Source organism: Elephas maximus, chromosome 5, assembly GCF_024166365.1.
Source record: "Elephas maximus indicus isolate mEleMax1 chromosome 5, mEleMax1 primary haplotype, whole genome shotgun sequence".
Lineage (NCBI taxonomy): Eukaryota > Metazoa > Chordata > Mammalia > Proboscidea > Elephantidae > Elephas > Elephas maximus.
The window spans coordinates 120,682,533-120,707,983 of record NC_064823.1 but is presented as its reverse complement, the minus strand read 5'-3'; the positions used below and the strand labels follow the sequence as shown (position 1 = coordinate 120,707,983).

General features: G+C 36.2%; 1 protein-coding gene across 10 annotated transcripts in view; it reads left to right on the top strand.

The window, feature by feature from the left end:
• The window catches only part of N4BP2 (NEDD4 binding protein 2), a 106,273-nt gene that overhangs the window by 33,623 nt on the left and 47,199 nt on the right, over positions 1 to 25,451 (top strand). For all 10 annotated transcript variants that reach the window (XM_049886933.1, XM_049886931.1, XM_049886934.1 and 7 more), the window contains 8 exons: positions 1,566 to 1,690; positions 7,000 to 7,088; positions 10,627 to 10,703; positions 15,228 to 15,383; positions 16,947 to 19,276; positions 19,967 to 20,052; positions 20,584 to 20,629; positions 23,543 to 23,739. In XM_049886933.1, the coding sequence (XP_049742890.1) occupies positions 1,566 to 1,690; positions 7,000 to 7,088; positions 10,627 to 10,703; positions 15,228 to 15,383; positions 16,947 to 19,276; positions 19,967 to 20,052; positions 20,584 to 20,629; positions 23,543 to 23,739 (3,106 nt within the window). The remainder of the gene's footprint in view (positions 1 to 1,565; positions 1,691 to 6,999; positions 7,089 to 10,626; positions 10,704 to 15,227; positions 15,384 to 16,946; positions 19,277 to 19,966; positions 20,053 to 20,583; positions 20,630 to 23,542; positions 23,740 to 25,451) is intronic.

Sequence of the window (25,451 nt, the reverse complement as noted above, 5' to 3'; positions counted from 1 at the left end):
AGTAACTGGCTAGTTCAAAGACATAGAAGCTAAGAGTTTTCATGGAGAGAATGGTTCACAGTATCAAACCTGTGTGCAAGCTCACAGAAGATGGGGGATAAGAAAGGGCTTCTGGATTTATTTGGAAAGAAGATCATGAATGAGTGTCTTAAAAAAGTTTTGTTGTTCTGTGAGGGCAGAAGATGTAAAGGATTAAGGAAGCATAGAAAATGAAGCACTTAAGGGAGGAAGTGAAGTTGGGTAATAATTGAAAGGTATCTTTAAAGAATTTTTTAAGATAGCTGAGGTATATGCATGTTTAAAAGCAAAAGAAGTGCCAGAGGAGGGGGATTTTACAAATAAAAGAAGAAGATAAGTATAGGAGTCTTAGAAGTGGGATCAAGTGAACATTAATTGGAGTAGTGACCCTATAGGACAGAGTAGAACTGCCCCATAGAGTTTCCAAGGCTGTAAATCCTTATGGAAGCAGACTGCCACATCTTTCTCCCAAGGAGGGGCGGGTGGATTTGAACAACTGACCTTTTGGTTAGCAGCCAAGCGCTTAAACCACTGCCACCAGGGCTCCTAAGCTCAAAGAGGATGAGGGTTTTTGTCTTTTTTGTTCACAGATACATTCTCAGTGCTTAGAACAGTGCCTAGCACATACCAAAACAAAAACCAAACCAAGTGCCATCAAGTTGATTCCGACTCATAGCGACCCTATAGGACAGAGTGGAAGTGCCTCATAGAGTTTCCAAGGAGTGCCTGGCAGATTTGAACTGCTGACCCTTTGATTAGCAGCAATAGCACTTAACCACTATGCCAACAGGGTTTCCACCTAGCACATAAAAAAAAATTAAATTCAAAAGAGGTTGAAATTTAGATATATTTATATGTATTTTAGGTAGAGAGGATAAATAGTGATATTTTACAAATGGTTAAGAATGATAGTGTTAGTAATGTCTCTAGATTTAGTATGCTTAGTTTTTGCACAAATCCCACCTGTCAAAGATAAAATTCCAGAATCAGAGAAGTATCAAGAAAACCAGTCTTAATTTTGTATATAATTTTATTTAACTTCTTAATTTATCATCTGTTAATGCTGTACCTTTAAATGTTTTTGGCATACTCACCGAATTTATAACAATATGCAAAGAACATTATATACTTTTGAACGTCTCTTCCATCTTAGTACCCGCCTATCTGAAGTGACTGTCTACGCTGAGTGGGTGAAGTAGGCCATGTGTGTGACTGATAGAGCTCTGAAGCATTCTCAAGTATTTTAATTACGAGGTCTTCTTGATAATTAAGAAATCGTTGATCTCCAAACTTCATTCATAACATTCTTTTAAAAATTTATGATCAATAGTTTACATAAACCAAATAGACCTATGTTAGGTCAATTTTCTTGGGAGTCAAACTTCTGCTTAGAGAATTCCTAATATCATTTGTTTGAATATTACAATATTTTCACTCCTTTAAATAGTAATACTTGAATTTTTCATTTGGATCATGATCTTGTAAAAATTAGGGGAGAGAATCTAGGAAGAAAAACTGATGAAAACAATTCTATTTATTATTCACAGGACTTTGCGAGAAGATAATCCAGGTGGAGTCATTCTTAGTACTGATGATTATTTTTACATAAATGGACAGTATCAATTTGATGTAAAATACTTAGGAGAAGCACATGAATGGAACGAGCATCGTGGTAAGCATAGACATCAGATTCTGGGTAATACTGAGAATAATATAAAGAAAAAATTCACTTGGTATTTGTATTTCAAGAGACATGTAACTTTTAAAAAGTTAAAATATATGTGGAAACTAAATTCTTACGTACATAGTAAAAGATAAAAGAGGTAGTTTTATTTCATGGGGTTGTTATGAGGATTTTCTACTTGGGTCACAGAAAAGCTCAGGGAAGTTACAGTTGCCTGGTATGTTCTGGTTTTTGTTTCCTAAAAACTGAATTTGCATTGGTCTTAATTCTTGTGGAGGACAGTGTGAGAGTAAAATTGGCTTTCCTCGAACGGAATCTGTAGGGAGATCATAGGTAAAACCTTAATTTCCTTACTTGTACTGCTACCTAGTCACTGAAGATGGCTTTATGATTAAATGTTTAATTATTTGCATAATTTGAATTTTGTGTGGATAATTCTTAAGACATACAGACAGTATTTAACTTAGCTTTTATGATAAATGTGCTGTGAAAGGAATTCTTGAGCTTGATGTCTTTTTTGTTGTTGGGTGCCACTGAGTTGATTGCAACTCATAGCAACCGCATGTGACAGAGTAGAGCTGCCCCATAGGGTTTTCTTGGCTCTAATCTTTACGGAAGCAGATCACCAGGTCCTTCTCCCACGGAGCTGCTGGGTGAGTTCGAATCACCAGCCTTAAGTTTAGCAGCTAAGCACTTAACCGTTGTGCCACCAGGGCATTGTTAAATTTTTCTCTATTCTTTCTTCAACTAAAAATTAAAGTGAGAACTCAAGAATATGAAAACACCAATGTAAAACTAAAAATAAAGGAAGCAGTATGATGTGGTGGTGAAGAGCAGTGCTGGATTTGCCCATTACTAGCTGTATGATCTTGTGCAAGTTATTTATACTGTCCAAGGCCCAGTGTCTTCATCTATAAAAGGAGATGATACTTCACTCCCAGGATGTTGTAAAGATTAAATGAGAGTGAAAAGTGCTTAGTACTGATTCACTATGCCCTTGCAACAGCAACATCCATAGCAATAGTAACAATAACAACATTAAATTAGTAAAACCAGCCCGTTGCTGCCAAGTCCACTCCGACTCATGGTGACCCTATAGGACAGAGTAGAACTGCCCCATAGGGTTTCCAAGGAGCTACTGGTGGATTTGAACTGCCAGCCTTTTTGTTAGCAGTCGTAGTTGTTAACTACTAGGTTTAATAGGCAGACTGTTTTTGGACAATAGGTTTATTGAGATATAATTCACATGCCATATAATTTACTCATTTAAATTGTATAATTCAGTGGTTTTTAGTATATTCAGAGTCATGCAACTGTCCCCACAATCAATTTTAGAACAGTTCATCACTCCAGAAGAAACCCGATACCTATTAGCAGTCATTCCCCATTTCCCCCAGTCCCTCTGGCCCTAGGTAACCACTAATCTAGTTTCTGTCTCTACAGGTTTGCCTATCCTGGACATTGCATTTATTATTATTTTTTGTTTTTTTAGATTAATTTTTATTGAGCTTTAAGTGACAGTTTACAGATCGTCAGTCTCTCATATGAAAATATGTATACACTTCTATTTGCCCTCAACCTAATGAGACAGCATACTCCTTCCCTCCACTTCTCTCCTGGTGTCCATTTGGGCAGCTTCTGGCCCCCTGTGCTCTCTCATCTCCCGTCCAGACAGGAGATGCCACCATAGTCTCATGTGTCTTTGATCCAAGAAGCCCATTCTTTACCAGTATCATTTTCCATCCCATATTCCAGTCCAGTCCCTGTCTGAAGCGTTGTTTCCTGTCTTGGGCAAACAGAAGGTCTGGGGACCATGGCCTCTGGGGTTCCTCTAGTGCCATTCTGACCATTAAGTCTGGTCTTTTTATGAGAATTTGGGGTCTGCATCTCACTGCTCTCCTGCCCCCTCAGGGGTTCTCTGTTGTGTTCCCTGTGAGGGGAGTCATTGGTTGTGGACGGGCACCATCTAGTTCTTCTGGTCTCAGGTTGATGTAGTCTGATTGATGTGGTCCTTTCTGTCTCATAGGCTCATAATTACCTTGTGTCTTTGGTGTTCTTCATTCTACCTTGCTCCAAGTGGGCTGAGACCAATTGATGCATCTTAGATGGCCACTTGCTAACGTTTAAGACCCCAGACGCCACTCTCCAAAGTGGGATGCAGAATGTTTTCTTAATAGATTTTATTATACCAATTGACTTAGATGTTCCCGGAAACCATGTTCCCCAAACCCCTGCCCCTGCTATGCTGGCCTTCGAAGTATTCAGTTCATTCAGGAAACTTCTTTGCTTTTGGTTTAGTCCAGTTGTGTTGATCTCTTCTGTATTGTGTGTTGTCTTTTCCGTCACCTAAAATAACACTTACTTAATATCTAGTTAGTGAATACCCCCCTCCTCCTCTCGTAACTGTCAAAGAATATTTTCTTCTCTGTTTAAACTATTTCTCGAGTTCTTATTACAGTGGTCTTATATAATATTTGGATATCGCATTTGAATGGAATCATGTAATATGTGTTCTTTTGTGACTGGCTCCTTTCACTTAGCATAATGTTTTCAAGGTTCATCCATGTTGTGGCATGTGTCAGTACTTCATTCCTTTTTATGGCTGAATAAAATTCCATTGTATGGATGTACTATATTTTATTTATCCATTCATCAGTTGATGGGCATTTGAGGTTGTTTCTACTTTTGACTCTTATGAGTAATGCTGCAGTGAACATTGATTTAAAAGCTTTTGTGTGGACGAATGCTTTCACTTCTCTTGAGTTATATACCTAGGAGTGGAATTGCTGGGTCATATGATAATTCTCTATTAACCTTTTGAGGTACTGCCAGACTGTTTTCCAAAGCTGCTAAACCATCTTACATTTCCATCAATAGTTTATTAGGATTCTAGTTTCTTCACATCCTTAGAAACAGCAGTTATTGTCTGTCTTTTTCATTCTAGCTATCCTAGTGAGTTTGTGAAGTGGTATCTGATTGTGACTTTGGTTTTATTTCCCAGTGGCTAATGATGTCAGGTATCTTTTTATGTGCTTATTAGCCATTTGTATGTCTTCTTTAGAAAAGTATCTATTCAGGTCCTTGTTTTTTTTATCATTCAGCTATAAGAGAATAAGCAGAACTTTTAAAACTTCCAAGTAACTTCCGTGTGAGACTTGTTGTGGTCATCGTTAATTTTCTGAATGGTCTAATTCCTTGGTAAAAATAATGGAGATAATGTAAGAAAATCCCTGGGACAACAGTATTTCATGTTTTCTTTATTTCAAATCATTGTATCATTTTTTTTTTGTTTTTTTAATCTAAGTGAATTTTTTTTTTTTTTTTATAAGGATCAGCACAAAGCTGGTTCCTATGAAGAGGAAATTAAAGATATCCCAAATGTTCAGCTTTTGCAAATTGCTGTACCACTCCATTATCTCTAACATCAGCTACTACTCCTCTCCTCAGTATTCTCTCTCCCATCTTTGGATTCCATAATTTGCTGCAGCGTTTCACAGAACTCATGAACCCTATGAAGGAAATGGCTCATACCAATGTGGAGACTAGCAAGTCCCAAATCCATGGATCAGGTGTAGGCTTCTCCTGACCGACATGGCTGCAGGGGCTAACGAACCCAAACTGGTAGATCGGACCACAGGCTGCTGGCTCACAAGGCTGTAGAAGCTGGTAAATCAGGTCAGATGATTGATCACTGGCCCACAGGGCTGTGGAAGTTGGTGAATCCCAGAATCAGCAGGTTAGATGGCATGGCGCAGGCTCAGGTCCCAAAAAGGAGAGGTTAGGCAGTGACAAACTGGGCACAGCATCCATACACAGAGAGCCCCGGCAGTGACAAACTGGGCACAGCATCCATATGTAGAGAGCCCCGGCAGTGACAAACTGGACACAGCATCCATATGCAGAGAGCCCCGGCAGTGACAAACTGGACACAGCATCCATATGCAGAGAGCCCCGGCAGTGACAAACTGGACACAGCATCCATATGCAGAGAGCCCCGCATGTATACGCTGGATGCAGGCCACACCCCAGGGAAGGGCTTAACTTGAGTAAGGGCAGGACTTGAGCCATGCCATCCTTCAAGGCTGTAACTCAGGGTACATCCCACACTAATTCTGCCTCATTAACATACAAAGGTTAGGATTTACAACACATAAAATGGAGAATAATTAGTATAATTGCGTCAGATCACAAAATGGAGGATAGCGGTACAATATTGGGAATCATGGTCTAGCCAAGTTGACACATAACCCTAACCATCACAGGTTCCATATACCTTATTTGCATAGTCCCACTCATTCATTGTGAGTCACAAAGACCATGGCTAGAAGGGCCATATTAAGTAATTCATTGCACCTTATTATCTATTTTTTTTTTTTAATGAATTTTTATTTTGGAATGATTTTACTTTATGGAAAAGTTGCAGCGATAGTATGGAAAGTTTCTATATATCTTTCATCCAGTTTCCTCTAATGTTAACATTTTATGTACCTATGGTAGATTTGTCAAAACTATGACAATTAGCATTGATCCATTACTTTTAAATATACTACAGCCTTTATTTGGGTTTCATTAGTTTTTCTGCTAAAGTCCATTAGGCCAGAATCTAATCCAGGATTCTGTGTTGCTTTTGGCATGCTATCATTTTTAATGATAATTCTTTTTTTTATTTTATGTACTTTATATGTGTAGTGTCCCTGGGCGGCGCAAACAGTTAAGTACTTGGCTACCAATGTAAAGGCTGGTGGTTTGAATCTACTCAGAGGTGCCGTGAAAGAAAGACCTGGTGTTTTGCTTCCATAAGATTACAGCCATTGAAAACCCTATGGCATATTGTTCTAATCTGAAACAATGTTTTTTTTTTTTTTTTTTAATTTATATGTGTAATACACATATTTGGCATAGTGGTTAAGTGCTATGGCTGCTAACCAAAAGGCTGGCAGTTTGAACCGGCCAGGCGCTCCTTGGAAACTCTGTGGGGCAGTTCTACTCTGTCCTATAGGGTCGCTATGAGTCGGAATCGACTCGATGACACTGGGTTTATACACCTGTAAGCTTAGGTCAGATAGTTCTTATTTAATTTTTTTTCTGATTATTACATAACTTTAGTATTATTGTGTAACATTTACCTGTATTTTAATTTTTCATATATTCAGAAGTGATATTTGAAAGTAGAATAGTGAGTAAAATGAGCACATGCCTATGGTTTTTAAATTATGAAAACAAGGTCAGACTTTAAAAAAATCAAGATAATATTGAATAGTATTAAAATGATTTTTTTGTTTATTTGTGTTTTTCAGCAAAAGAAGCATTTGAGAAGAAAGTATCTCCTATAATAATAGATAATACAAACCTACAGGCCTGGGAAATGAGGCCATATGTTGCTTTGGTTTGTACCATAAATTGTCATTAGTCTGTGGTCATGAGTTTGAAGTTATTGGGGGATGTTACTTATACAAGAAAATCTCATCAAACAACCCTTGGACTGTCTGTAACTGAGCTTTCGCTGGCCCTCAGCAAAATAAGACAAATAGGACAGTATAGCTGTTTCATAAAGCAAAATTTATTCAGTTTCTAAATTCTGAGAGTATCCTATTTTTCGGTGTCTTTTTTATAAAAACATAATTTTATGTTTTTGTATATATATATATTTTTTCTTAATGCCCTTACTTGGAAGAATAAAAATTTGGTTGTTCTTTGTTGCTCCCCAAATTTCTTTTGAAATTTTGCTATTTTGAGAAATTCAGAATTCTGTGAACTGAACTGTTTGCAATTCTCCAAATTTGCCAGATACCTTTTTTTTTTTTTAATTTTTATTGTGCTTTAAGCGAAAGTGTACAGATCAAGTCAGTCTCTCATACAAAAATTTATATAGCCAGATTCCTTTTAATATCTAGCCCTTTGTGTGTGCATTTCTCTTTGCTGTTCCCTCTTCCCTCCACTTTTACCTTATATTTACTTAAGGACACCAGGTGGCACCATGGTTAAAACACTTGGCTGCTAACTGAAAGGCCTGTGGTTCAAACACACCTGTGGCTCCATGGGTGAAAGATGTGGCAGTCCACTTCTGTAAGGATTTACAACCTTTGAAACCCTGTGGGGCAGTTCTGCTCTGTCCTATAGGGTTGCTGTGAGTCGTAATCGACTCAATGGCAATGGGTCTTTTAACATTTACTTACTCTTTTTGCCCAGCTTTGACATCACCTAATTCAGGAAGTTACCAATCGTTAATTTACTAAATGGCTGAGTTAGGCATTCCTGTTTTCATGACACCCTGGCTTACTCCTATCATAGCAATAACCACCCTGTTTTTAGTTATTAGGCCAGGGGTTGGCTTTTTTTTTTTAATCATGTTTTAGGTGAAAGTGTACACAGCAAGTTAGTTCCCATTTAACAGTCCATACACAGATTGTTCTGTGACACTGGTTACAATCCCCGCGATGTGTCAGCACTCTCACCGTTTCCACCTGCCTGCCCTGTTTCCATCCATCCAGTTTCCACGCCACTCCTTGCCTTCTCATCTTCGCTTTTGTGAAAATGTAAACCATTTGGTCTCATGTAGTTGATTGCTTAAAGGTGGCTAACTTCTTCTATAAAAGGCAGGATAGTAAATATTTTAGGCTTTGCAGGCCATATACAGCTGTTGAATTTTTTTTTTAATAATCCTTTAAAGATACAAACATTATTCTTAGCTGGCAGACTATATAAACACTGGCTGGATTTGGCTCTGGACCATCTCTTGGTTTATGAGGGTAGTGTTACGTTTTATTCATCACTGAATCTCCAGGCTATAGCTTGGCATATAAAAAGGCATATAGTAACCATATATTCATTGGTTGAGCATATGTTTATTGAGTGAAGCTTTTGTGAATATGGGATGTTTTTTGGGTTATTCCTCCAGGATTAGCACTTGCCTGGCACCTGGAAGCTCAGTTAATATTTCTTTAAAGAATGAGTGTTACACTTCCTCTTTTAAGTCCTCAACACATCCAGCCTCTGTTTACCTCCTTTCCTGTGTCTAGTGCACTTGTGCTGTTTTGAAGGTGAGATTCTTCACTTTTCTGAGGAAAATTATGTCTTTTGAAAGCAGATGAGATTTTACTTCTGGACAAGGAAATACTCAATTTTAGTGCATTTGGAGCTGAAATTAGGTTTGCTTTCTGGCCTAAGGAGTCCCACTCTCTGGAGACTATATTCACTATTGGGGGTCTTGCTTTTGCCCCTTAACATTATATGACTTATCTAAAGCGCTTTCTTAGATTCCTGCTGTCACCTTAGAAAGTTCTTTAACCTTTATTTTCCTAGGTAGAAAATAAAGAAGGCCTTGCATTACTGTCTTTTTAATTTTCATTTCACCTTCAGGCTTCTGTTTCCTTTTTTTCTTGTATGATAATTGAAGATATAAAGCTCTTTTGGCTCACTATCAATTCCTTGGCTCTTCCCAACCCTACTTGGAAGCATAAAGGATACCTGGTTATCATAGAATACGAAACTGATTTTTTTGTTTGTAAAGAAACAGATGTAGGAGTTACCATGGTGGGGAGGCGGGGCTTTTCAAGATAATGAGAGCCATGGAAAAATGAAATAGATTGGAGATAACAGTCTGTTACAACCTTTACTGTCCTGTACAAAAGTAGCTAAGTAATGAGTTGAGGATAGATAGAGGCAGTCAAAAACACCTAGTGGCAACTGGGAAACTTAATATTTTGCTTTTTAAAATATAGCTTCTCTTGTGAGCTGTTACATGGTTTGATACAAACCAGGGAGAATCCTCTCAAATAATATAAAAATTTCCCTGCCAATTTGGGAGTTGAAAGGGTCTTTGCATTTAAAATTAATTGATCCTACGAGCTACATGACATCTCTCTAGGGAGTTAGAGACCCCGGCTATTGCTAGGCTTTGAATCAGTTGTCTGAAGTTTGGTGCTGAGGTATGGAGATAAAAGTGTGTGGGCTCATAACACAGCATTATGTCTCTTCCTAGCTTGGTGTCTGGGTTGACTCTTTGGCTTTTCTGTCAGTAATGACAAAAAATAGTAATGGCCTTTTGGAATCTTGTCATAAAACTGGGGGAGGAGTAGTAGAAGATAAAGGCAGAGATGTAATGGGGGTTGTGAAGATGCTGGGCCCAGTTATGTAGGGGAAGTGGAGTCAAGAGTAAGAGAAATGACTGCATGCCTGTTAATGGGGATGATTGAGGAGAAAAAAAAGGAGAGAATGTTGCCTCAGAGACAGAGGGGAATTGTTGAACTCAATTATCCTTGAGTAAGAAAAAAGAAATGTATTTAGTGCACAAGTATAGGGCTTAGCTTTTAGATTGTGACCATATTAAAGCTTTGAAAAGCCTATTATTTAAAATAATTTTAAAATTATGAAAGTCATATACATGTATGATAAAAATTCAAACCATAGAAAAGAATGCCTAAAGTCCTACCCTCTAAAGATAGATGTTTTAATATTTTGAGAATCTTTTCAGAAATTCTCCACATACATGCAAAAGTAAATAATCCTTTTTTACCCAGATGAAAATTTTGTGTCTTATTTTCTTAATTTAAGAATCTTCTCTCCTTAATACATACAGAATAAAAAAATATATATTTTCGTTGTATGGTTATACCTTCATTTATTTAGTCAGTTCCATATTAATAGCCATTGAGTTGTTTGCATTCTTCTGCTGTTACAAAAAATAGTGAATTGGATATCCTGGTTTGTATGTGTTTTGCACTCTTATGTAAGTATTTATCAGTAGGACAAATTCTGGAAGTTAATTGCTGGGTCAGACAAGGTGCATTTTACCAATTTAACACACCCATCAAGATTAAATAATCTTTTAGATTCTTTCAGTTTTAACATACAATTAAATTTGGAAACAATTTAATTTCACGAAAATAATTATTTTTAAATGTTTTTCTCTCTCTCGTATGTAGTCTCAAAAATATAAGTATAAAGTCCATTTCCGGGAACCAGACACATGGTGGAAGTTTAAACCAAGGGAACTTGCAAGGTAAAACCTGGAGGATATCTGATGTTTTTATTTCATGACACTGATAAAAGGCCCATTTGGATTTCTTTTCCCCTTGTAAATGATGAATGAAACAAAATTGATTAGATTGAAGCTTTGCCACTTAAAATTGATAACAAATTTTGCATTGCCTAGAAGCTTCTTTGTTTTTCCCAGTTTTATGAAGTTTTTATGTATTTTCCTAAAATTAACAGTATGAAAAAATCCAATTGTCTCATATAGTCAGTACTTTATTACCTATTAACTATACAGTGTTAATATCTGAAACTAGTAACAGACCCTAGGATTTGGCACACCTGAGCCATGTGCTCCTGGGAGAGACACGTGATTGTAGCTGCCTAGTGACTGAGTAATACTGGAAGGAGGTAAAGAAGTAGACATGGAAAAGGTAGCCAGTGTCCAGCCGTCCAGGTATTTTTGCTCCCCGCCCCTGCCAAGGTTATACTTTTTTGTTTATTTGGTTGCTTGACTTGAATAAAACTGTTACTCAGAATGGGGACATAAAATAGTATCTAGCCTGTGTGCTGTATTTCCTCAGAGATAACCCTAACTTAATTTTAGTCAGGGCATTTCCTCCTGGTAATTTTAACTAATTTCGATACTAACTAGAGAAAAACATAATTTTAATATGTTCACAACACTGTACACCATCACTGCTGTCTAATTCTAGAACATTTCCTTCTCCTCAAAAAACCCTGTACCGATTAGCAGGCACTCTCAATTCGTAATGTCCCCTATTTCCTGGCAACCACTATTCTACTTTCTATTTCTTTGGATTTATCTATTCTGGACATTTCATTTAAATGTTACTATACAATATGTAGCCTTTTGTGACTGGCTTCCTTCCTTAGCATAATATTTTCAAGGTTCATCCATGTTGTAGCATATATCAGTACTTCATTTCTTTGTGTATTATTCTTTATACAGTACTGGATTTGGTTTTCTAGCACTCTATTTTTGTATCTATATAATTGAGTGAGATCGACCTACGGTTTTTCCTTCCTTGTCCTGCTTTGCCCGGCTTTGGTATCACAGTTTTAGGAGTTTCATAAAATTCACTGTGAAGTGTTTTCTCTTTTTCTGTTTTCTGAGTGTATATAAGTTTTCCTTAGGAAACTGCCCCATCTGATATTTTCTTTTGTGAAAATATTCAGTTGGAATTTGTCCACTATACCTAACTTTTCAAATTAATTAAAACTTTATTAAAACATTGATAGTTTTTTCTTACCTTTAAATCTCTGTATCATCTATATTTTCCTTTTCAATCCTAATATGTTTACGGTTATCTTCCTGATCTTGATTATTCTCACCAGAGATCAGATTTTGTAATTAGCTTTTTCAGTTAAACAACTCTTGGCTTTGTTAATCTTCTCTACTGTAAGTTTATTTTATGTTTAATTCATTTCTGCTTCTCTTTTCTTTGCTTTTAAAAAAAAACCTACTTTGCTTTGTTTACAAAACTCCTTGAAAGTTTAGATCATTTATTTTTGATATTTTTTAATATGAGCATTTGATGCTATAAGTTTCCCTCTAAGTACTATTTTAGGTGTTTCCAGAATTTATTACATAAAAATTTTTGTTATCGTTTAATATTTTCTAAAATGCATTATTCTATTCTTTAACCCCTGGGTTATTTAGAACTGTGCTTTGAAATGCATCTTCTTTTCTTTAATTAGTTTTCAGTTTGACCGCACTAGGTCAGATTATGTGGTCTGTGTGATACTAATTCTCTGATATTTTTTAAGACTTCTTTTATGGCCTACTTTATTATCTTTTTTTTAAATAAATGTTCCATGTTTGCTTGACGTGAGTCTACTGTTTACAGGGTGTTAATATATCCATTAAATCGTGCTTGTTAATTCTGTTGCTCACGTCTATATCTTCACTACTTTTTTAAAATCAGCTTGATAGGTCAGTATTTGAGAGGGAAGGTGCAGTCTCCCACTGTGAGAGAGGTGTGTTGAAATCTTCCTCTATTACATTGAATATGTCAGTTTCTTCTTCTAGTTCTGCCTATTTTTGCTTTATATATACTGAAGATATTTTAAGTACTTACAAGCTTAGGGTTTTTATATCACCCTGATGAATTGAGTCTCTTATCCTTTTATAGTAATTTTCTTTTATCTTTAATGCTAGTTTTGTCTTAAAGTCGTATTTGTCTAGTCTAAAATAAAGCTTTATTACCTTCCTTTTAATTATTATCTTAGTGTTATATATTTTTCCATACCTTTACTGTAAATTTTCAATATCCTTATGTTTAGGTCTACCTCTTATGGTTGTGTTTGAAAAAATTCCAGTCAATCTTTGGGTTTCAGCTGATAAGCTTAGTTATATTATGGTTATTTTGGTTATTTATGTAATTGGTCTTATTTCTTACTATCTCACTCTGTGTTCTGTTGCACTTTTTCTGTGATTGTTTTTTCTCCATAATAAATTTTTGGGATATATTGGATTTTTTTCCTCTTACCATGCCTTATTTTGAATTCTTTTTTTTTTTGATTGGTTGAATACAAATTTTCTTACTCAGTTTTTCCTTCTTTACTAATTTGGAAATTATCGACACTATTTTTATCCTTTTAGTGGTTACGTTATATATTTTATGTAAAAGGACTTTGAACATTTTAACTCTGATATTTACCTCCCTTCCAACTTACATACTGTTGTTGTCCAGAGTATACAGACAGTGCTCGATTTCACTTATGTAATTACTGCTTTGTGCTTTGTTTTTTTCTTGTGTCATAGACCTTTCATCTGGGAATTTCCTTCTGCGTCATGTTCATCTTTCAGAATTTCCTTTTGAGTGAAGGTCTGCTTGGTGACAAATCCTTTTTTTTTTTTTTTAAATGAAAATCCTTTTATTATTACCCTCATTCTTGTAATATACTTTTGCTAGGTATAAGTATTCTAGATTGACGGTTATTTTTTGTTTTTGAAGATAACATTTTATTCCCTTCTGACTTACTTTGTTATCGTTAAGTCAGCGTCATTCTAATTGTTGGTTCCTTTGTAGATGATGTGGTCTTTTCATTTCTGGTTGCTTTTAATACCATTTTGTCTTTGGAGATTGAGAATTTCATACTGTGTTTCTAGTTGTCGATTTCTAATTATCTTGTTTGGGATTTGTTTACTTTCTTAAATCAGGAGATCGATGTCTTCTGTCAGTTCTAGAAAATTCTAAGCCATTTTTCTTTAAATTGCCTCTGTCCCATTGACTATCTTTTCTTTTTCTGGGACTTAGATTAGATACAGACTAGACCTTTTTGCTCTGTTCTCCATGTCTGTGTCTGTTAACCTCTGTTTCGTATTTTCTATCTCTTTGCTTCTCTGTGATCTGAAACCAGACAAGATTGAGGTAGGTAAATATGAAAGCCAGTTTTGCCCAGGTGGCAAATGCTACTATTAGCACTGGGATTCACCTAAGCTTTGGATCCAATGTGAGATAGGAGAGTTGCAACTGAGATGTTTTCATTAAGACCCTTGGGGAACTAAAGCATGCCGTCTAGCCTCCTGGCAGATGTAAATCCAAATGCTGTAAGAAAGTACCCCAGTTTAAAGCCTAAGGATTCCCGTATATTAAAAACCAAAAACCAAACCCACTCCTGTCGAGTCGATTCCAACTCATAGCGACCCTATAGAATAGAGCAGAACTGCCCCACAGGCGTCTGGCGGATTTGAACTGCCAACCTTTTGGTTAGTAGCCAAACCACTTAACCACTACGCCACCAGGGTTTCCTCCCATGATGTATTAGGTTCAGCTAAATATGAGCTCATAAACAAAATCATACAAAGAGCTAAGTTACCGTGAGTTGAAAGTACAAATAACAAACTTCATATTTGGATACCCAGGGACTTCATACTAGGAATTTTTTTTTCCTTTGATTTAAAATGCATTAAGAAATATCCCTGCTTTATTTCCCTTGGGATCTAGTTTTATTGTAACAGGAAGGCCCTTCAGAGTATCTAATTGGCCATGCTACTGGAAGTAGAGGCCTCTGTAGTGGGATTTTTTACTGTGGCTCATTGGTTAAGAGCAAGGCTGCCGACCAAAAAGGTCAGCAGTTTGAATCCACCAGCTGTTCCTTGGAAACCCTGTAGGGCAGTTGTACTTTGTCCTATAGGGTTGCTATGAGTCAGAACTGACTCAACGGCAACGGGTCCAGTCTTTGGTTTAGCTAATAATTAAAGCCTTGAAGTGACAGTTGTATTCTTATGATATTTTTGCACAGCTTGAGAATAACTTCTTTTGAAGTTATTGGGGTCTGCTAGTTTTTTCTACGTTGCTAAGGGTATTTGGAAAAGATTGTATGGAATGATTAAGTAAATGGTAATTTCAGAAATCCTGAATAAAACGGTAATTAGAATCAAATAGTATATATTGTGTCATGATAAATTAGCTTTGGTATTTTTATATATTAAAAAACACCATGTTTTCCTTGACCTTATATGATTTTATTTTAACTAAGTTACCAATATTCGTTCTACCCTTTTGTCCCCTGGAATTTTCAGGCGTAACATTCATGGGGTAAACAAAGAAAAAATAACAAGAATGTTGGAACGCTATCAACGTTTTGTTTCAGTGCCAATAATCATGAGTTCTTTGGTTCCAGAGAAAATTGAGCGTGTTGAGTTGTGTGCATATTCTTGTGAGGACAGAAGTACTAGGTAGGTTAAAACACCTTACATACAAAAAATTCAGTTTGAAATAGAATTTTTAAAAAATATGGTTTTGGAGCTTGGGAAATCACTGCTGATTAACTTAAAAAATAAGTTAGGCTTTTGTTTGTTAGGGTTTAGGTATAGTTGTACCTAGTGTAAGATGTGTATGGTTAGCAAGAGAGGTAAAAATTTATGAGAGATGACACGAAAGTTTTCTCATTGACCCCAGGGCTTTATGAGACCATAATTATACTATGAATATTCCTGCCTTCTTTATGTAATTTAATCTGCTATTCTTTCAGTATTTTCCTTATCTCTCCTGTTTTTATTTCATATATCCTCAGATTACCTTTTAATTTTTTAGATATCAGTAAAAGTACTTAAACTAGTATCATAAAAATTAATCATTAATGTAATACAAATCATAGTCTTCTCGAAGTTTACAATTCAGGATAGTATTGATTCTGTTAACATTTAGGACATACAAACAGTTGAATAAATAAGTGAATAAAGAAGAACCTTAAATATATTATAGCACTGAAGTGCCTGTATTTTATGATGGAAAGGGATGGAGAATTGAGAGTAGGGAAGAAAAAATTTATAAATGTTCTTCTTATTGAGAAACAGTGTTGCTAAGTGGTTAAGATCATGGGCTCTTGAGCTGTGTTTCCTGGGTTCAAATCCTAAAATTCTTTAATCTTTGACAAATTACAAAATCTCTGTATACCTCAGGCTCTTCATTTGTAAAATGACAATAACAACGCTGATAAGGATCTCATAAGGATTTGAATTAAAGTATGTAAAGGACTTGAGTAGTATTTGCCACATAGAAAACTCAGCGTCAGGTATAATTTCACTTAGGATGGTTTCATGGGAGAACTGGGACTTGGAGAGCTTCTACAATAAAGAAAGGAAGATAAGTTGACAAACTGAATGAGGAAAAACCATTGAAGTTGAAAGTGTAATGATTAGGCAAAAGTGCTCTGAGTCTGAAATTGGTATCAAGGATGAGTTTTCTAAATTCAACAAATGGTGTATCAGAAGAGACCTTTCTCTTCTCACCCTCATTTCTCTTGATTGTAATTGGTAGGTTGTTTTTATGACTTAGTAGATGAAATTTAACAATTTCCCTCTGTAGCAAATGACAGGTACTGTAGAAGCAGGACCTAGTTTCAAATATGGTAAGCTTAAATAGATCAGAAAGAAGCCAGGGAAGTGATATGCTCTCCTCGGAACAGAGTTTAGAGCTTTAACTTGAACATTTAATGCATAATGAACATCTTAACTGCAAATCTCATGTTTACTATTCGATTTGAAAAAACTTTGAGTGCTTTCTGTGTGCCAAGCATTGTGCTAGGTGCTGTGGTTACAACAAAGGGAGGTATTCATAGCGTATTAGGGAAAGATCAAGAATTGCTTTTATAATCTTAATCTAGTTTATTTCTAGATTTTTAAAAATAAATGTTAAGTGTCCCTGTCTTTCAATTGAATGTTTCTTTAATTTAAATCATAGTATTAATGGCAACATTAAGGGACTTCTTTATGATACTTTTTAAAAAAATCTTACAGCCCAAAAGACAATGAAGATACTACCTGTGCAAAAGAAGAAAATGTTTTATCTTCATCTTTGAAGCACCTAGAGTTAACTGAAGAGAAGAAACTTGAAGTGACTGATGAAACTGTGTTACTCGAGAATGTTTCATTTCTCCTTCATGCAGATTTAGACAGAGGAAGAAGAGAAATAAGTGGTATGAATCATAACATTCAGAGTGCTGTCATACAGGAAGGTCCAGACATGTATTTTTCTGACTCTGAAAGCAGAATACAAGTAAAAGACAAAAGTGAAAAAGAAGAGCAAGTAGAAATGGCTTCTGAAAAGCAGTGTAGTGAAACTGACATAGCTAGTTCAGTGGAGAGAGTATCACGGGGTATTTACTATGATGAAAATAATCAAGAAGACTGTGATCTTGCAAAGACTATACCACTTCAAAATGAAAATTTTTTACTTAGTGAAGTACTAGGAGAAAGAACAACAGTAAAGAAAAAAACCTTTGGGAGACAAAAAGACAAATCAACTTTGGAAAAGTTCCCAAGACATGAGCTATCAAATTTTATTGGTGACTGGCCAGGTGATAAGACTATTGGTCAGAGGACAAAAAGGAACCGAAAAACTGAAAAAGTATCATCTGTACAAAGTGACAAAATGTGTAATCACCCTCAGTCACACAAAGTATTAGGTAATATTGTATCTCTGGATGTAGATTGTATCCAGCAACGAAGATCTCCACATGGTAATGTAGAAGATGACAAGAAGTCATGGTGTGATGATGCTTCAGAATCCTTCAGTAGCTGTAAATACGATGTTTTTACAAATACTGAAAAAAATATATCAAACTCATTCAGCATTGTGGGCGACTGGCCTTCATATGATCCTTTAGCTCAGAGACAGCGCAGATCAAGAATGCCAAAGGCTCGTTTCAGTGAACCTGACCTAAAATTTGGAATCAGAGACAGTGTGAGTAAAATGACTTTATACACAGCACATGAGGCCTGTTGGGGCACAAGCCCTGAAGAGCTAAAAACATTGGGTAGCTCAACCGTAGGTAGTTCTGAAATGCTGCCCAGTGAAATGACCTGGGAGAATAAGATTTGTCTAAGTGAAAGGAATCACAGGCAACATGCCTTGTGTCTGTCTTTTACCAATAGTGCGCCCATTATTTCTGGAGTAGTGGAGCCACAAATTTTAGCTGAGTTTCCAGAGGGGAAGGCTAGAGGAGTTCCTGGAGTAGAAATAGGCATATGTACCCAGACTGAACCTCAGGATTTTGCTCTGTTGTGGAAAATAGAAAAGAATAAAATTAGTGTTTCAGGTTCTGTCAGAGTTTTAACGGGAAGACTAGATGGATTTAAACCAGAAGCCTTCAACATTAACACAAAATCAGATGTTCAGGAAACAATTCCGTATAGGGTAATGCATGATAAAAGCACATATGTTGAAGAAAGTGAGCTTACCAGTGCTGATGAATCTGAAAATCTTAATATTCTTTGTAAAATATTTGGATCCTTTTCATCAGAAGCCCTAAAAGACTTATATGAGAGATGTAACAAAGATATTATTTGGGCCACAAGCCTTTTGTTAGATTCTGAAACTAAATCATTTGAGGATACTGAATTTGACAATTTCCAGACATCAAATGATGAATCAAAAACTGGGCCATTTTCTCTGGGATTAGATTTGAAGGAAATTATTAGCCCAAGAGAGATGTTAGAGGGTTCTGATTCTTCTGTACTAGAATTTAGGTGTGGAACTGATGTTCGTGATGCTAATGCGCAGCCTCCCTGTGATGGAGAAAAGGGAAACTCAGAGCGGGCAGAAGTAAGAGCTTTAACTCCAACAGCTGCTGTAGATCTAAAGAATGCTAGTGAACCATTTCCTGATAGTCAGGGAGAATTTTCAGGTACTCGAAAAGCTACTAAAGATGGGAGTGAAATGGAAAAGAGTCTAGTAGCCGCAGAGGTTGGAGATAGTTTACATTCTTCTTTGAATTGGTCTGGTATTTTAAACTCTGTATCGAGCACTTCAAATCTTGAATTAAATGAAGGAGTTTATTTTACTGACCCTTTTGAGGTAAAGGAAAATGGAAATCTTTCAAAGGATTATGTGGAATTTCAGATAAACACAGAAGAATTTATGGATGAAGATGTGCAGGAAATGGAGAAAATTCTAATGGCAGGGAATAGTTGGTCAGCTGGAGTTAGTGAAGAAGATAAAACTGAGATGTCGAATCCCACTCCAGTGATGGCCAAATCTCTGACCATAGACTGTCTGGAATTGGCATTACCCCCTGAGTTCGCTCTTCAACTCAGTGAATTATTTGGGCCTGTTGGTGTTGATTCAGGTAAGAAAAATAAAATACCTACATGCATGCCTTTGTTTGAATAGAATTTAGCCCGTTCTATTTTGATTATAAAATTATTTCATATGTTCACTGAAATGTAAAAATTACTTTTGTTGCCTGACTGCACATACATAGTACATTATTTTTGACACAACATTTTTGTAGAGGATTTTTAAAAACGTAATTTTTAAGAAATAGGGAGTATTTATATAGAGTTTGCACGTAACCCATTAACATATTGAAAGTTTTCTCTGGTATTTGCCACGTACCCATTTGTACAGATGAATCATTTTTAGTCCAGAGAAATCTTTTTTACTCCTGTGGTGCTACTCCAGATACGCTGAAGGGAACATTAATTCTGTAGGACACAACGTATTGAAAAGTGTTGACTAGTGGAGATGAGTAAATTAAATATATTTAATAGAAATGAATAGATTAAATTTTATAATATTTATAGTTTTATTTGTAATAATTATATTACTATAAAGCTTTGTATAATCATGCCAGCTTAGATAAGTGAAAACAGTGGTATAATTACATAAACAAAAATATTCCAAGAAATTTAGTTAACTAGAAACATGGGTTAGTAATTAATAATATAAATTAGTTTTATGATGTATAAGGTGGTTGATTACATTTTCTGCAAATGTATAATGATTGTGTTTTCTTTTTTTCCCCACCCCTTACAAGGGTCTCTAACAGTTGAGGATTGTGTGGTTCATATAGATCTGAACTTGGCTAAAGTGATTCATGAGAGATGGAAAGAATCTGTAATGGTTGGTAGGCTTCATTTTGTTTGGAGCTCCTTTTGTGCCCATTTTGTCACCTTTGCTCTTTAATAAATCTACTATGTTCTATGAAAGAATTCTGTTGACTTTTGGTTTTTGAGAGAGAATAAACGTTTATCAGTTAACACATGGCCTTTTTTCCCCCCCTTTCCAATATTTTAAATTATTTACAGAGTGGCCAAATTATATAATTAGTGATGGAGCTCAATATGATGATTTTTTTTGCGTGTGTGTTTTCCTAATGGGAAAAAAAAAAAAACTGAGTTTTTTACTCTCTAAAGACTAAATGCTGATCGATTAAATATCAGGTTTTTTAAATGCAACAGAAGAGCTCTATTAGTAGAAAAATTATGTGGATGTAGCCATACTTTTTTATTTATCTAGTTTGTTGTTTCACTTAGATTTACTAAGAATGACTTACAGTTATATAAGGGGAAATAATTTCTAAAGAAAAATAATATAACCTTGTTTACTAATGTACCCCCTTTTTGCCAATCCCGGCCTTGGATTTTTGTTTAGGAGAGACAACGCCAAGAAGAAATATCCCGTGGCAGGCTTATGCGAGGTAAAGTACATATTTTTAACTTCCGATGTGCTTGTTTTGATGTTAAATCTTGGGGGGTGTGTACGTATGGATTTTAATTCATTCTAAATGTACTTCTACAAAATGTATTAGCCAAGAGTTTTTAAAATTTTTATTGTGGTTTAAGTGCTGGTTTATAAATCAAGTCAGTCTCTCATACAAAAATTTATATACACCTTGCTATATACTTCTAATTGCTCTCCCCCTAATAAGACAGCACACTCCTTCCCTCCACTCTCTATTTTTGTGTCCATTCAGCCAGCCTCTGACCCCTTCTGCCCTCTCATCTCCCCTGCAGACAGGAGATGCCTACGTAGTCTCCTGTGTCTATTTGATCCAAGAAGCTCACTCCTTACCAATACCATTTTCTATCCCGTAGTCCAGTCCAATCCCTGCCTGAATAGTTGATAGCCAAGAATTTTTGATTTGCAAATAAAGTCCTTTAAAAATATTTAACGTTTTATGTTGATATAAATCAAAATTTAAAAAGCGTAAAGGAGGAATAAAGGCTCTCTAACATATGTTTAACTTTATGAATGCTGTGGAACACCTACGATGTCCTCTGACACAGATAGTCAAGCTGTCTCCTGTTAAGGTTGTACTCTTCGTGAAAGAAAACTGTTTTGAGAGCAGTAAGGTGAAGGACATCATGCTTGGTAAAGTAGAGGGTCAGTGAAAAAGAGGAAGACCCTCAACAAGATGGATTGACACTGTAGCTGCAACAATGGGCCCAGTACAGGGCAGTGTTTCATTCCATTGTACATAGGGTTGCTATGAATTGGAACTGACTCGATGGCACCTAACAACAACAAGGTGTTTATGTATTTATAGAGATTATCATTAAAACGTTACTTGGCTATTCAGAATTTTTATTGATGTTAATATTATTAGAATACGAAAAATCTGCCTGCTTTTCTGCTACATTCTGCCAATGTTTGATTCCAGAAAACTTTATGATAGTGTTGTCTTCAGTGATTAGTGCAGGATGGCAGACCTGTTAATACGGGTTCTCCTTTTGTGCATGAGTTTCTCCATATACGCCTTTTGGCCATCCCACACTGGGACCAAGGCAAGGAGCTCCAGGTTGACGTTTCTTAGGATCTGCTTTAATTCAAATTTACGCTAATGCCATAGCTTCAACAGCTAAAGCTATGTGAGAGATAGAGGTGCCCAAAGGGTATCAGGATTATGTATATGCCAGTATCTGCCTGGAAAGCAAACAAATACATCAGAATGTATTTCCCTGTTGTTGTTGTTGTCAGGTGCCGTGGAGTCGGTTCTGACTCATAGCAACCCTATGCACAACAGAACGAAACACTGCCCGGTCCTGAGCCATCCGTACAATCGTTGTTATGCTTGACCTTATTGTTGCAGCCACTGTGTCAGTCCACCTCGTTGAGGGTCTTCCTCTTTTCCACTGACCCTGTCCTCTGCCAAGCATGATGTCCTTCTCCAGGGACTGATCCCTCCTGACAACATGTCCAAAGTATATAAGACGCAGTCTCGACATTCTTGCCTCTAAGGAGCATTCTGGCCACACTTCTTCCAAGACAGATTTGTTAGTTCTTTTGGCAGCCCATGGTATATTCAATATTCCTCGCCAGCACCACAATTCAAAGGCGTCAGCTCTTCTTCGGTCTTCCTTATTCATTGTCCAGCTTTCACATGCATATGATGAGATTGAAAATACCATGCCTTGGGTCAGGCACTCACCTTAGTCTTCAAGGTGACATCTCCGCTCTTCAACACTTTAAAGAGGTCCTTTGCAGCAGATATACCCCCCCGCCCCATGTGTCTGTCAGTTTGTCACACACTGTGGGGGCTTGCGTGTTGCTGTGATGCTGGAAGCTGTGCCACTGGTATTCAGATACCAGCAGGGTCACCCATGGAGGACAGGTTTCAGCTGAGCTTCCAGACTAAGACAGACTAGGAAGAAGGACCCAGTGGTCTACTTCTGAAAAGCATTAGCCAGTGAAAACCTCAGGAAAGGTAGTGGAACATTGATTTCACTAGAGATGTTGAAATGTTACATGGTAAATCCTATTATTGTGAATGTCTTAAAGTGTTCAGTTCCTTCCTTATGTCAAGTATCATGTGCTCAGTATTTATTTTGTGCCTCTAATGGGTCATAGATTTGCCAAAATATTGATCCTCTACATCCTTGGACTGGTTGGGCAGAGGCTCAAGCCGCCAGAATGTGGAGCTGTTATAGCTGATTGCCTCCAGTTGGCCGCAGCCTCTTCCGTTTGAGTATCCTGTATAGACCTTTCTGTATATATGTAATATGTAGAGAGTCCCTGGGTGGTGTGAATGGTTAAGCGCTTGACTACGAACTGAAAGTTGGCGGTTTGACCCACCCAGAGCCGCCTTGGAAGACAGACCTGGCGATCTGCTTTCAAAAGGTCACAGCCTTGAAAACCCTGTGAGGTGCAGTTCCATTCTGCACATATGGGACCATTGTGAGTTGAAGCCTACTTGACAGCAATTAACAACAAAACATTATATATATATATACAGGTATACGTATATATGTGTGTGTGTGTATATATATGAAAGTCATATACATATTATATATATAAAAGCCCTGTGTAGATTTTTCATCATTTTCTATGTGTTAATGTGATATGAAAAAGAGTGGGAAGCATTGATCGATTTACAGTTACACCAGGGTCATTGATCATTTGAAATATTCCTACATTTATGTATATTATTTCTTTCAGTTATTTGAAGAAGACGTATATGGAAATCTCAGAGTTGTGCTATATTTATGAGTGGAGAAGTTTAAAATGCCGTGTTTCATAGGTCTCTTTGAAGCAAATGCAACAGAGTGAATGATGTTGCTTAATGTGTACATTTATTATTTAGACTATGACGCTCTTTATGCTGCTTTTTTAGATCCTTCTCTGTTTGGGCATGTTGGTCTTCATAATCCTGAACAGAAATCATCTCAGAGAACAGGCAAAAAATTACTGAAGACTTTAGCAGCATCTGAAATGCTACCCTTGTTCAGTCATTGGAATACGCAGAATAAAAGAGTGTCACTTAGAGAAATAATGTCAGAAGAAATTGCCATACAGGAAAAGGAGAATTTGGTATGAGTTAGTATAAATATTAAGCCATTGTTGTTGACTCTAGTTGATTGTGTGTATTTACTTTGTGATTTCCTTTTGTTTCTATTGTTTTCTACCCCAGAATCCATATTTAGCCTGATTGAATTTGATGTTAAAATTGAAAATGTTTTAAATAGTTTCTAAATTGAAGTTTTTGCTTTGGGGAGATTAGTTGTTACATCTGTAACAATACCAAACCAAACCAAACCCAGTGCTGTCGGGTCGATTCCGACTCATAGCAACCCTATAGGACAGAGTAGAACTGCCTCATGGAGTTTCCAAGGAGCACATGGCGGATTTGAACTGCTGACCCTTTGGTTAGCAGCCGTGGCACTTAACCATTACGCCACCAGGGTTTCCTCTGTAACAATAAGCTATGATAAATCTGTGTTGTGTGTTGTTTTTTTATTTAATTTTATAGGTCATTGAGCTGCCTTTTTTTTTTTTTTCAACTTTTATCATTTGTCTCTTTAATTTTTTATTTCTAGAAAAATATGAAAGAAGTCTTTCATTTAGAGATCATTTCATTCATAAATCAGTAATAAGAAATGTCTGTCTTGCTATTAAAGTATCATTCATCTTTGAAACAGTGTTTTAAAGAAAAATTCTACAAACTTATGAATTAGAATTTAAAAAATTACTCTTCCTATTTTTTTCTAACTTCAGTTAAACAAATTCAGACAGAAACATCACTTTACTTTGAACTCTGTATTTATTTATTTTTGTTCCTTATTTTAACACACCTAATTATTTGAAACCACAAGGAAATTGGTGTTTTTTTTGCATTTCTTCTTAGCTTTTTTTGGGATTCTGAAAAATTAGTGCCAGAAAATTTCAAAGTCAGTTTTCAAGGAAAGAAGTATTAATTGATTGGTAATCTTAAAACATTTTGTAGTCTTTCTTACTCATTGGACTGTGCAAAAGAGCACCATTGTATTTGACTGAAATACATAGATTTGGGGCATGGGAGGAATGATGGAATTCCTTCACCTTCTTTTTGCTCTCCCAATTATCTTGTTTTATTAAATGGAAAATATGCTACCGTTGCCATCATTGCATTGTTACATAATGCAAGCAATAATCTCTTCAGTAGGATCTTTTGATTTTAGTGTTGTTTCAAATATTCTCTTCAATTTATATGTGTAATAAATTGGAGAAATGGATTTTCTTAAAAAAATATGGAAAGCTTATGCCCAGTTGGTATGACACTTTTTGTTGAAATGCCCTTTTCCACTACTGAAACTCATCTTTATGGTTCTAACCTACCTTTAGCCTTTCAGTATAATAACGAACAGAAGAGCTTCATTTGACTTCCCAGCTTAATGCATTAAAAAAAAAAAAATCAATCATTTCTGCTTGTCTTTCTATGGGTTAGGTAATAGAATCTGGACTATTTTGGTCCCAAGGACCTAGCCCCTTAGGTGGAGCCTCAGAAAGTGAATTTCTTTATGCTTTCTCCTCACTCTTTGTCCCCAAAGGAGAAATACGCTTTGTACTTAAGGGTATAAAATAAACCTTAGGAATACTGTGTGAATAGAATATTTAATCGTAAGATGATTAAGGTCATGCGTTTTTAGCCCATTAATGAGATTGATGAAAAAAATAAAATAAGAATAAAATAAATCTTAGGAATACTGTGTGAACAGAATATTTAATTGTAAAATGATTAAGGTCATGAGTTTTTAGCCCATTGA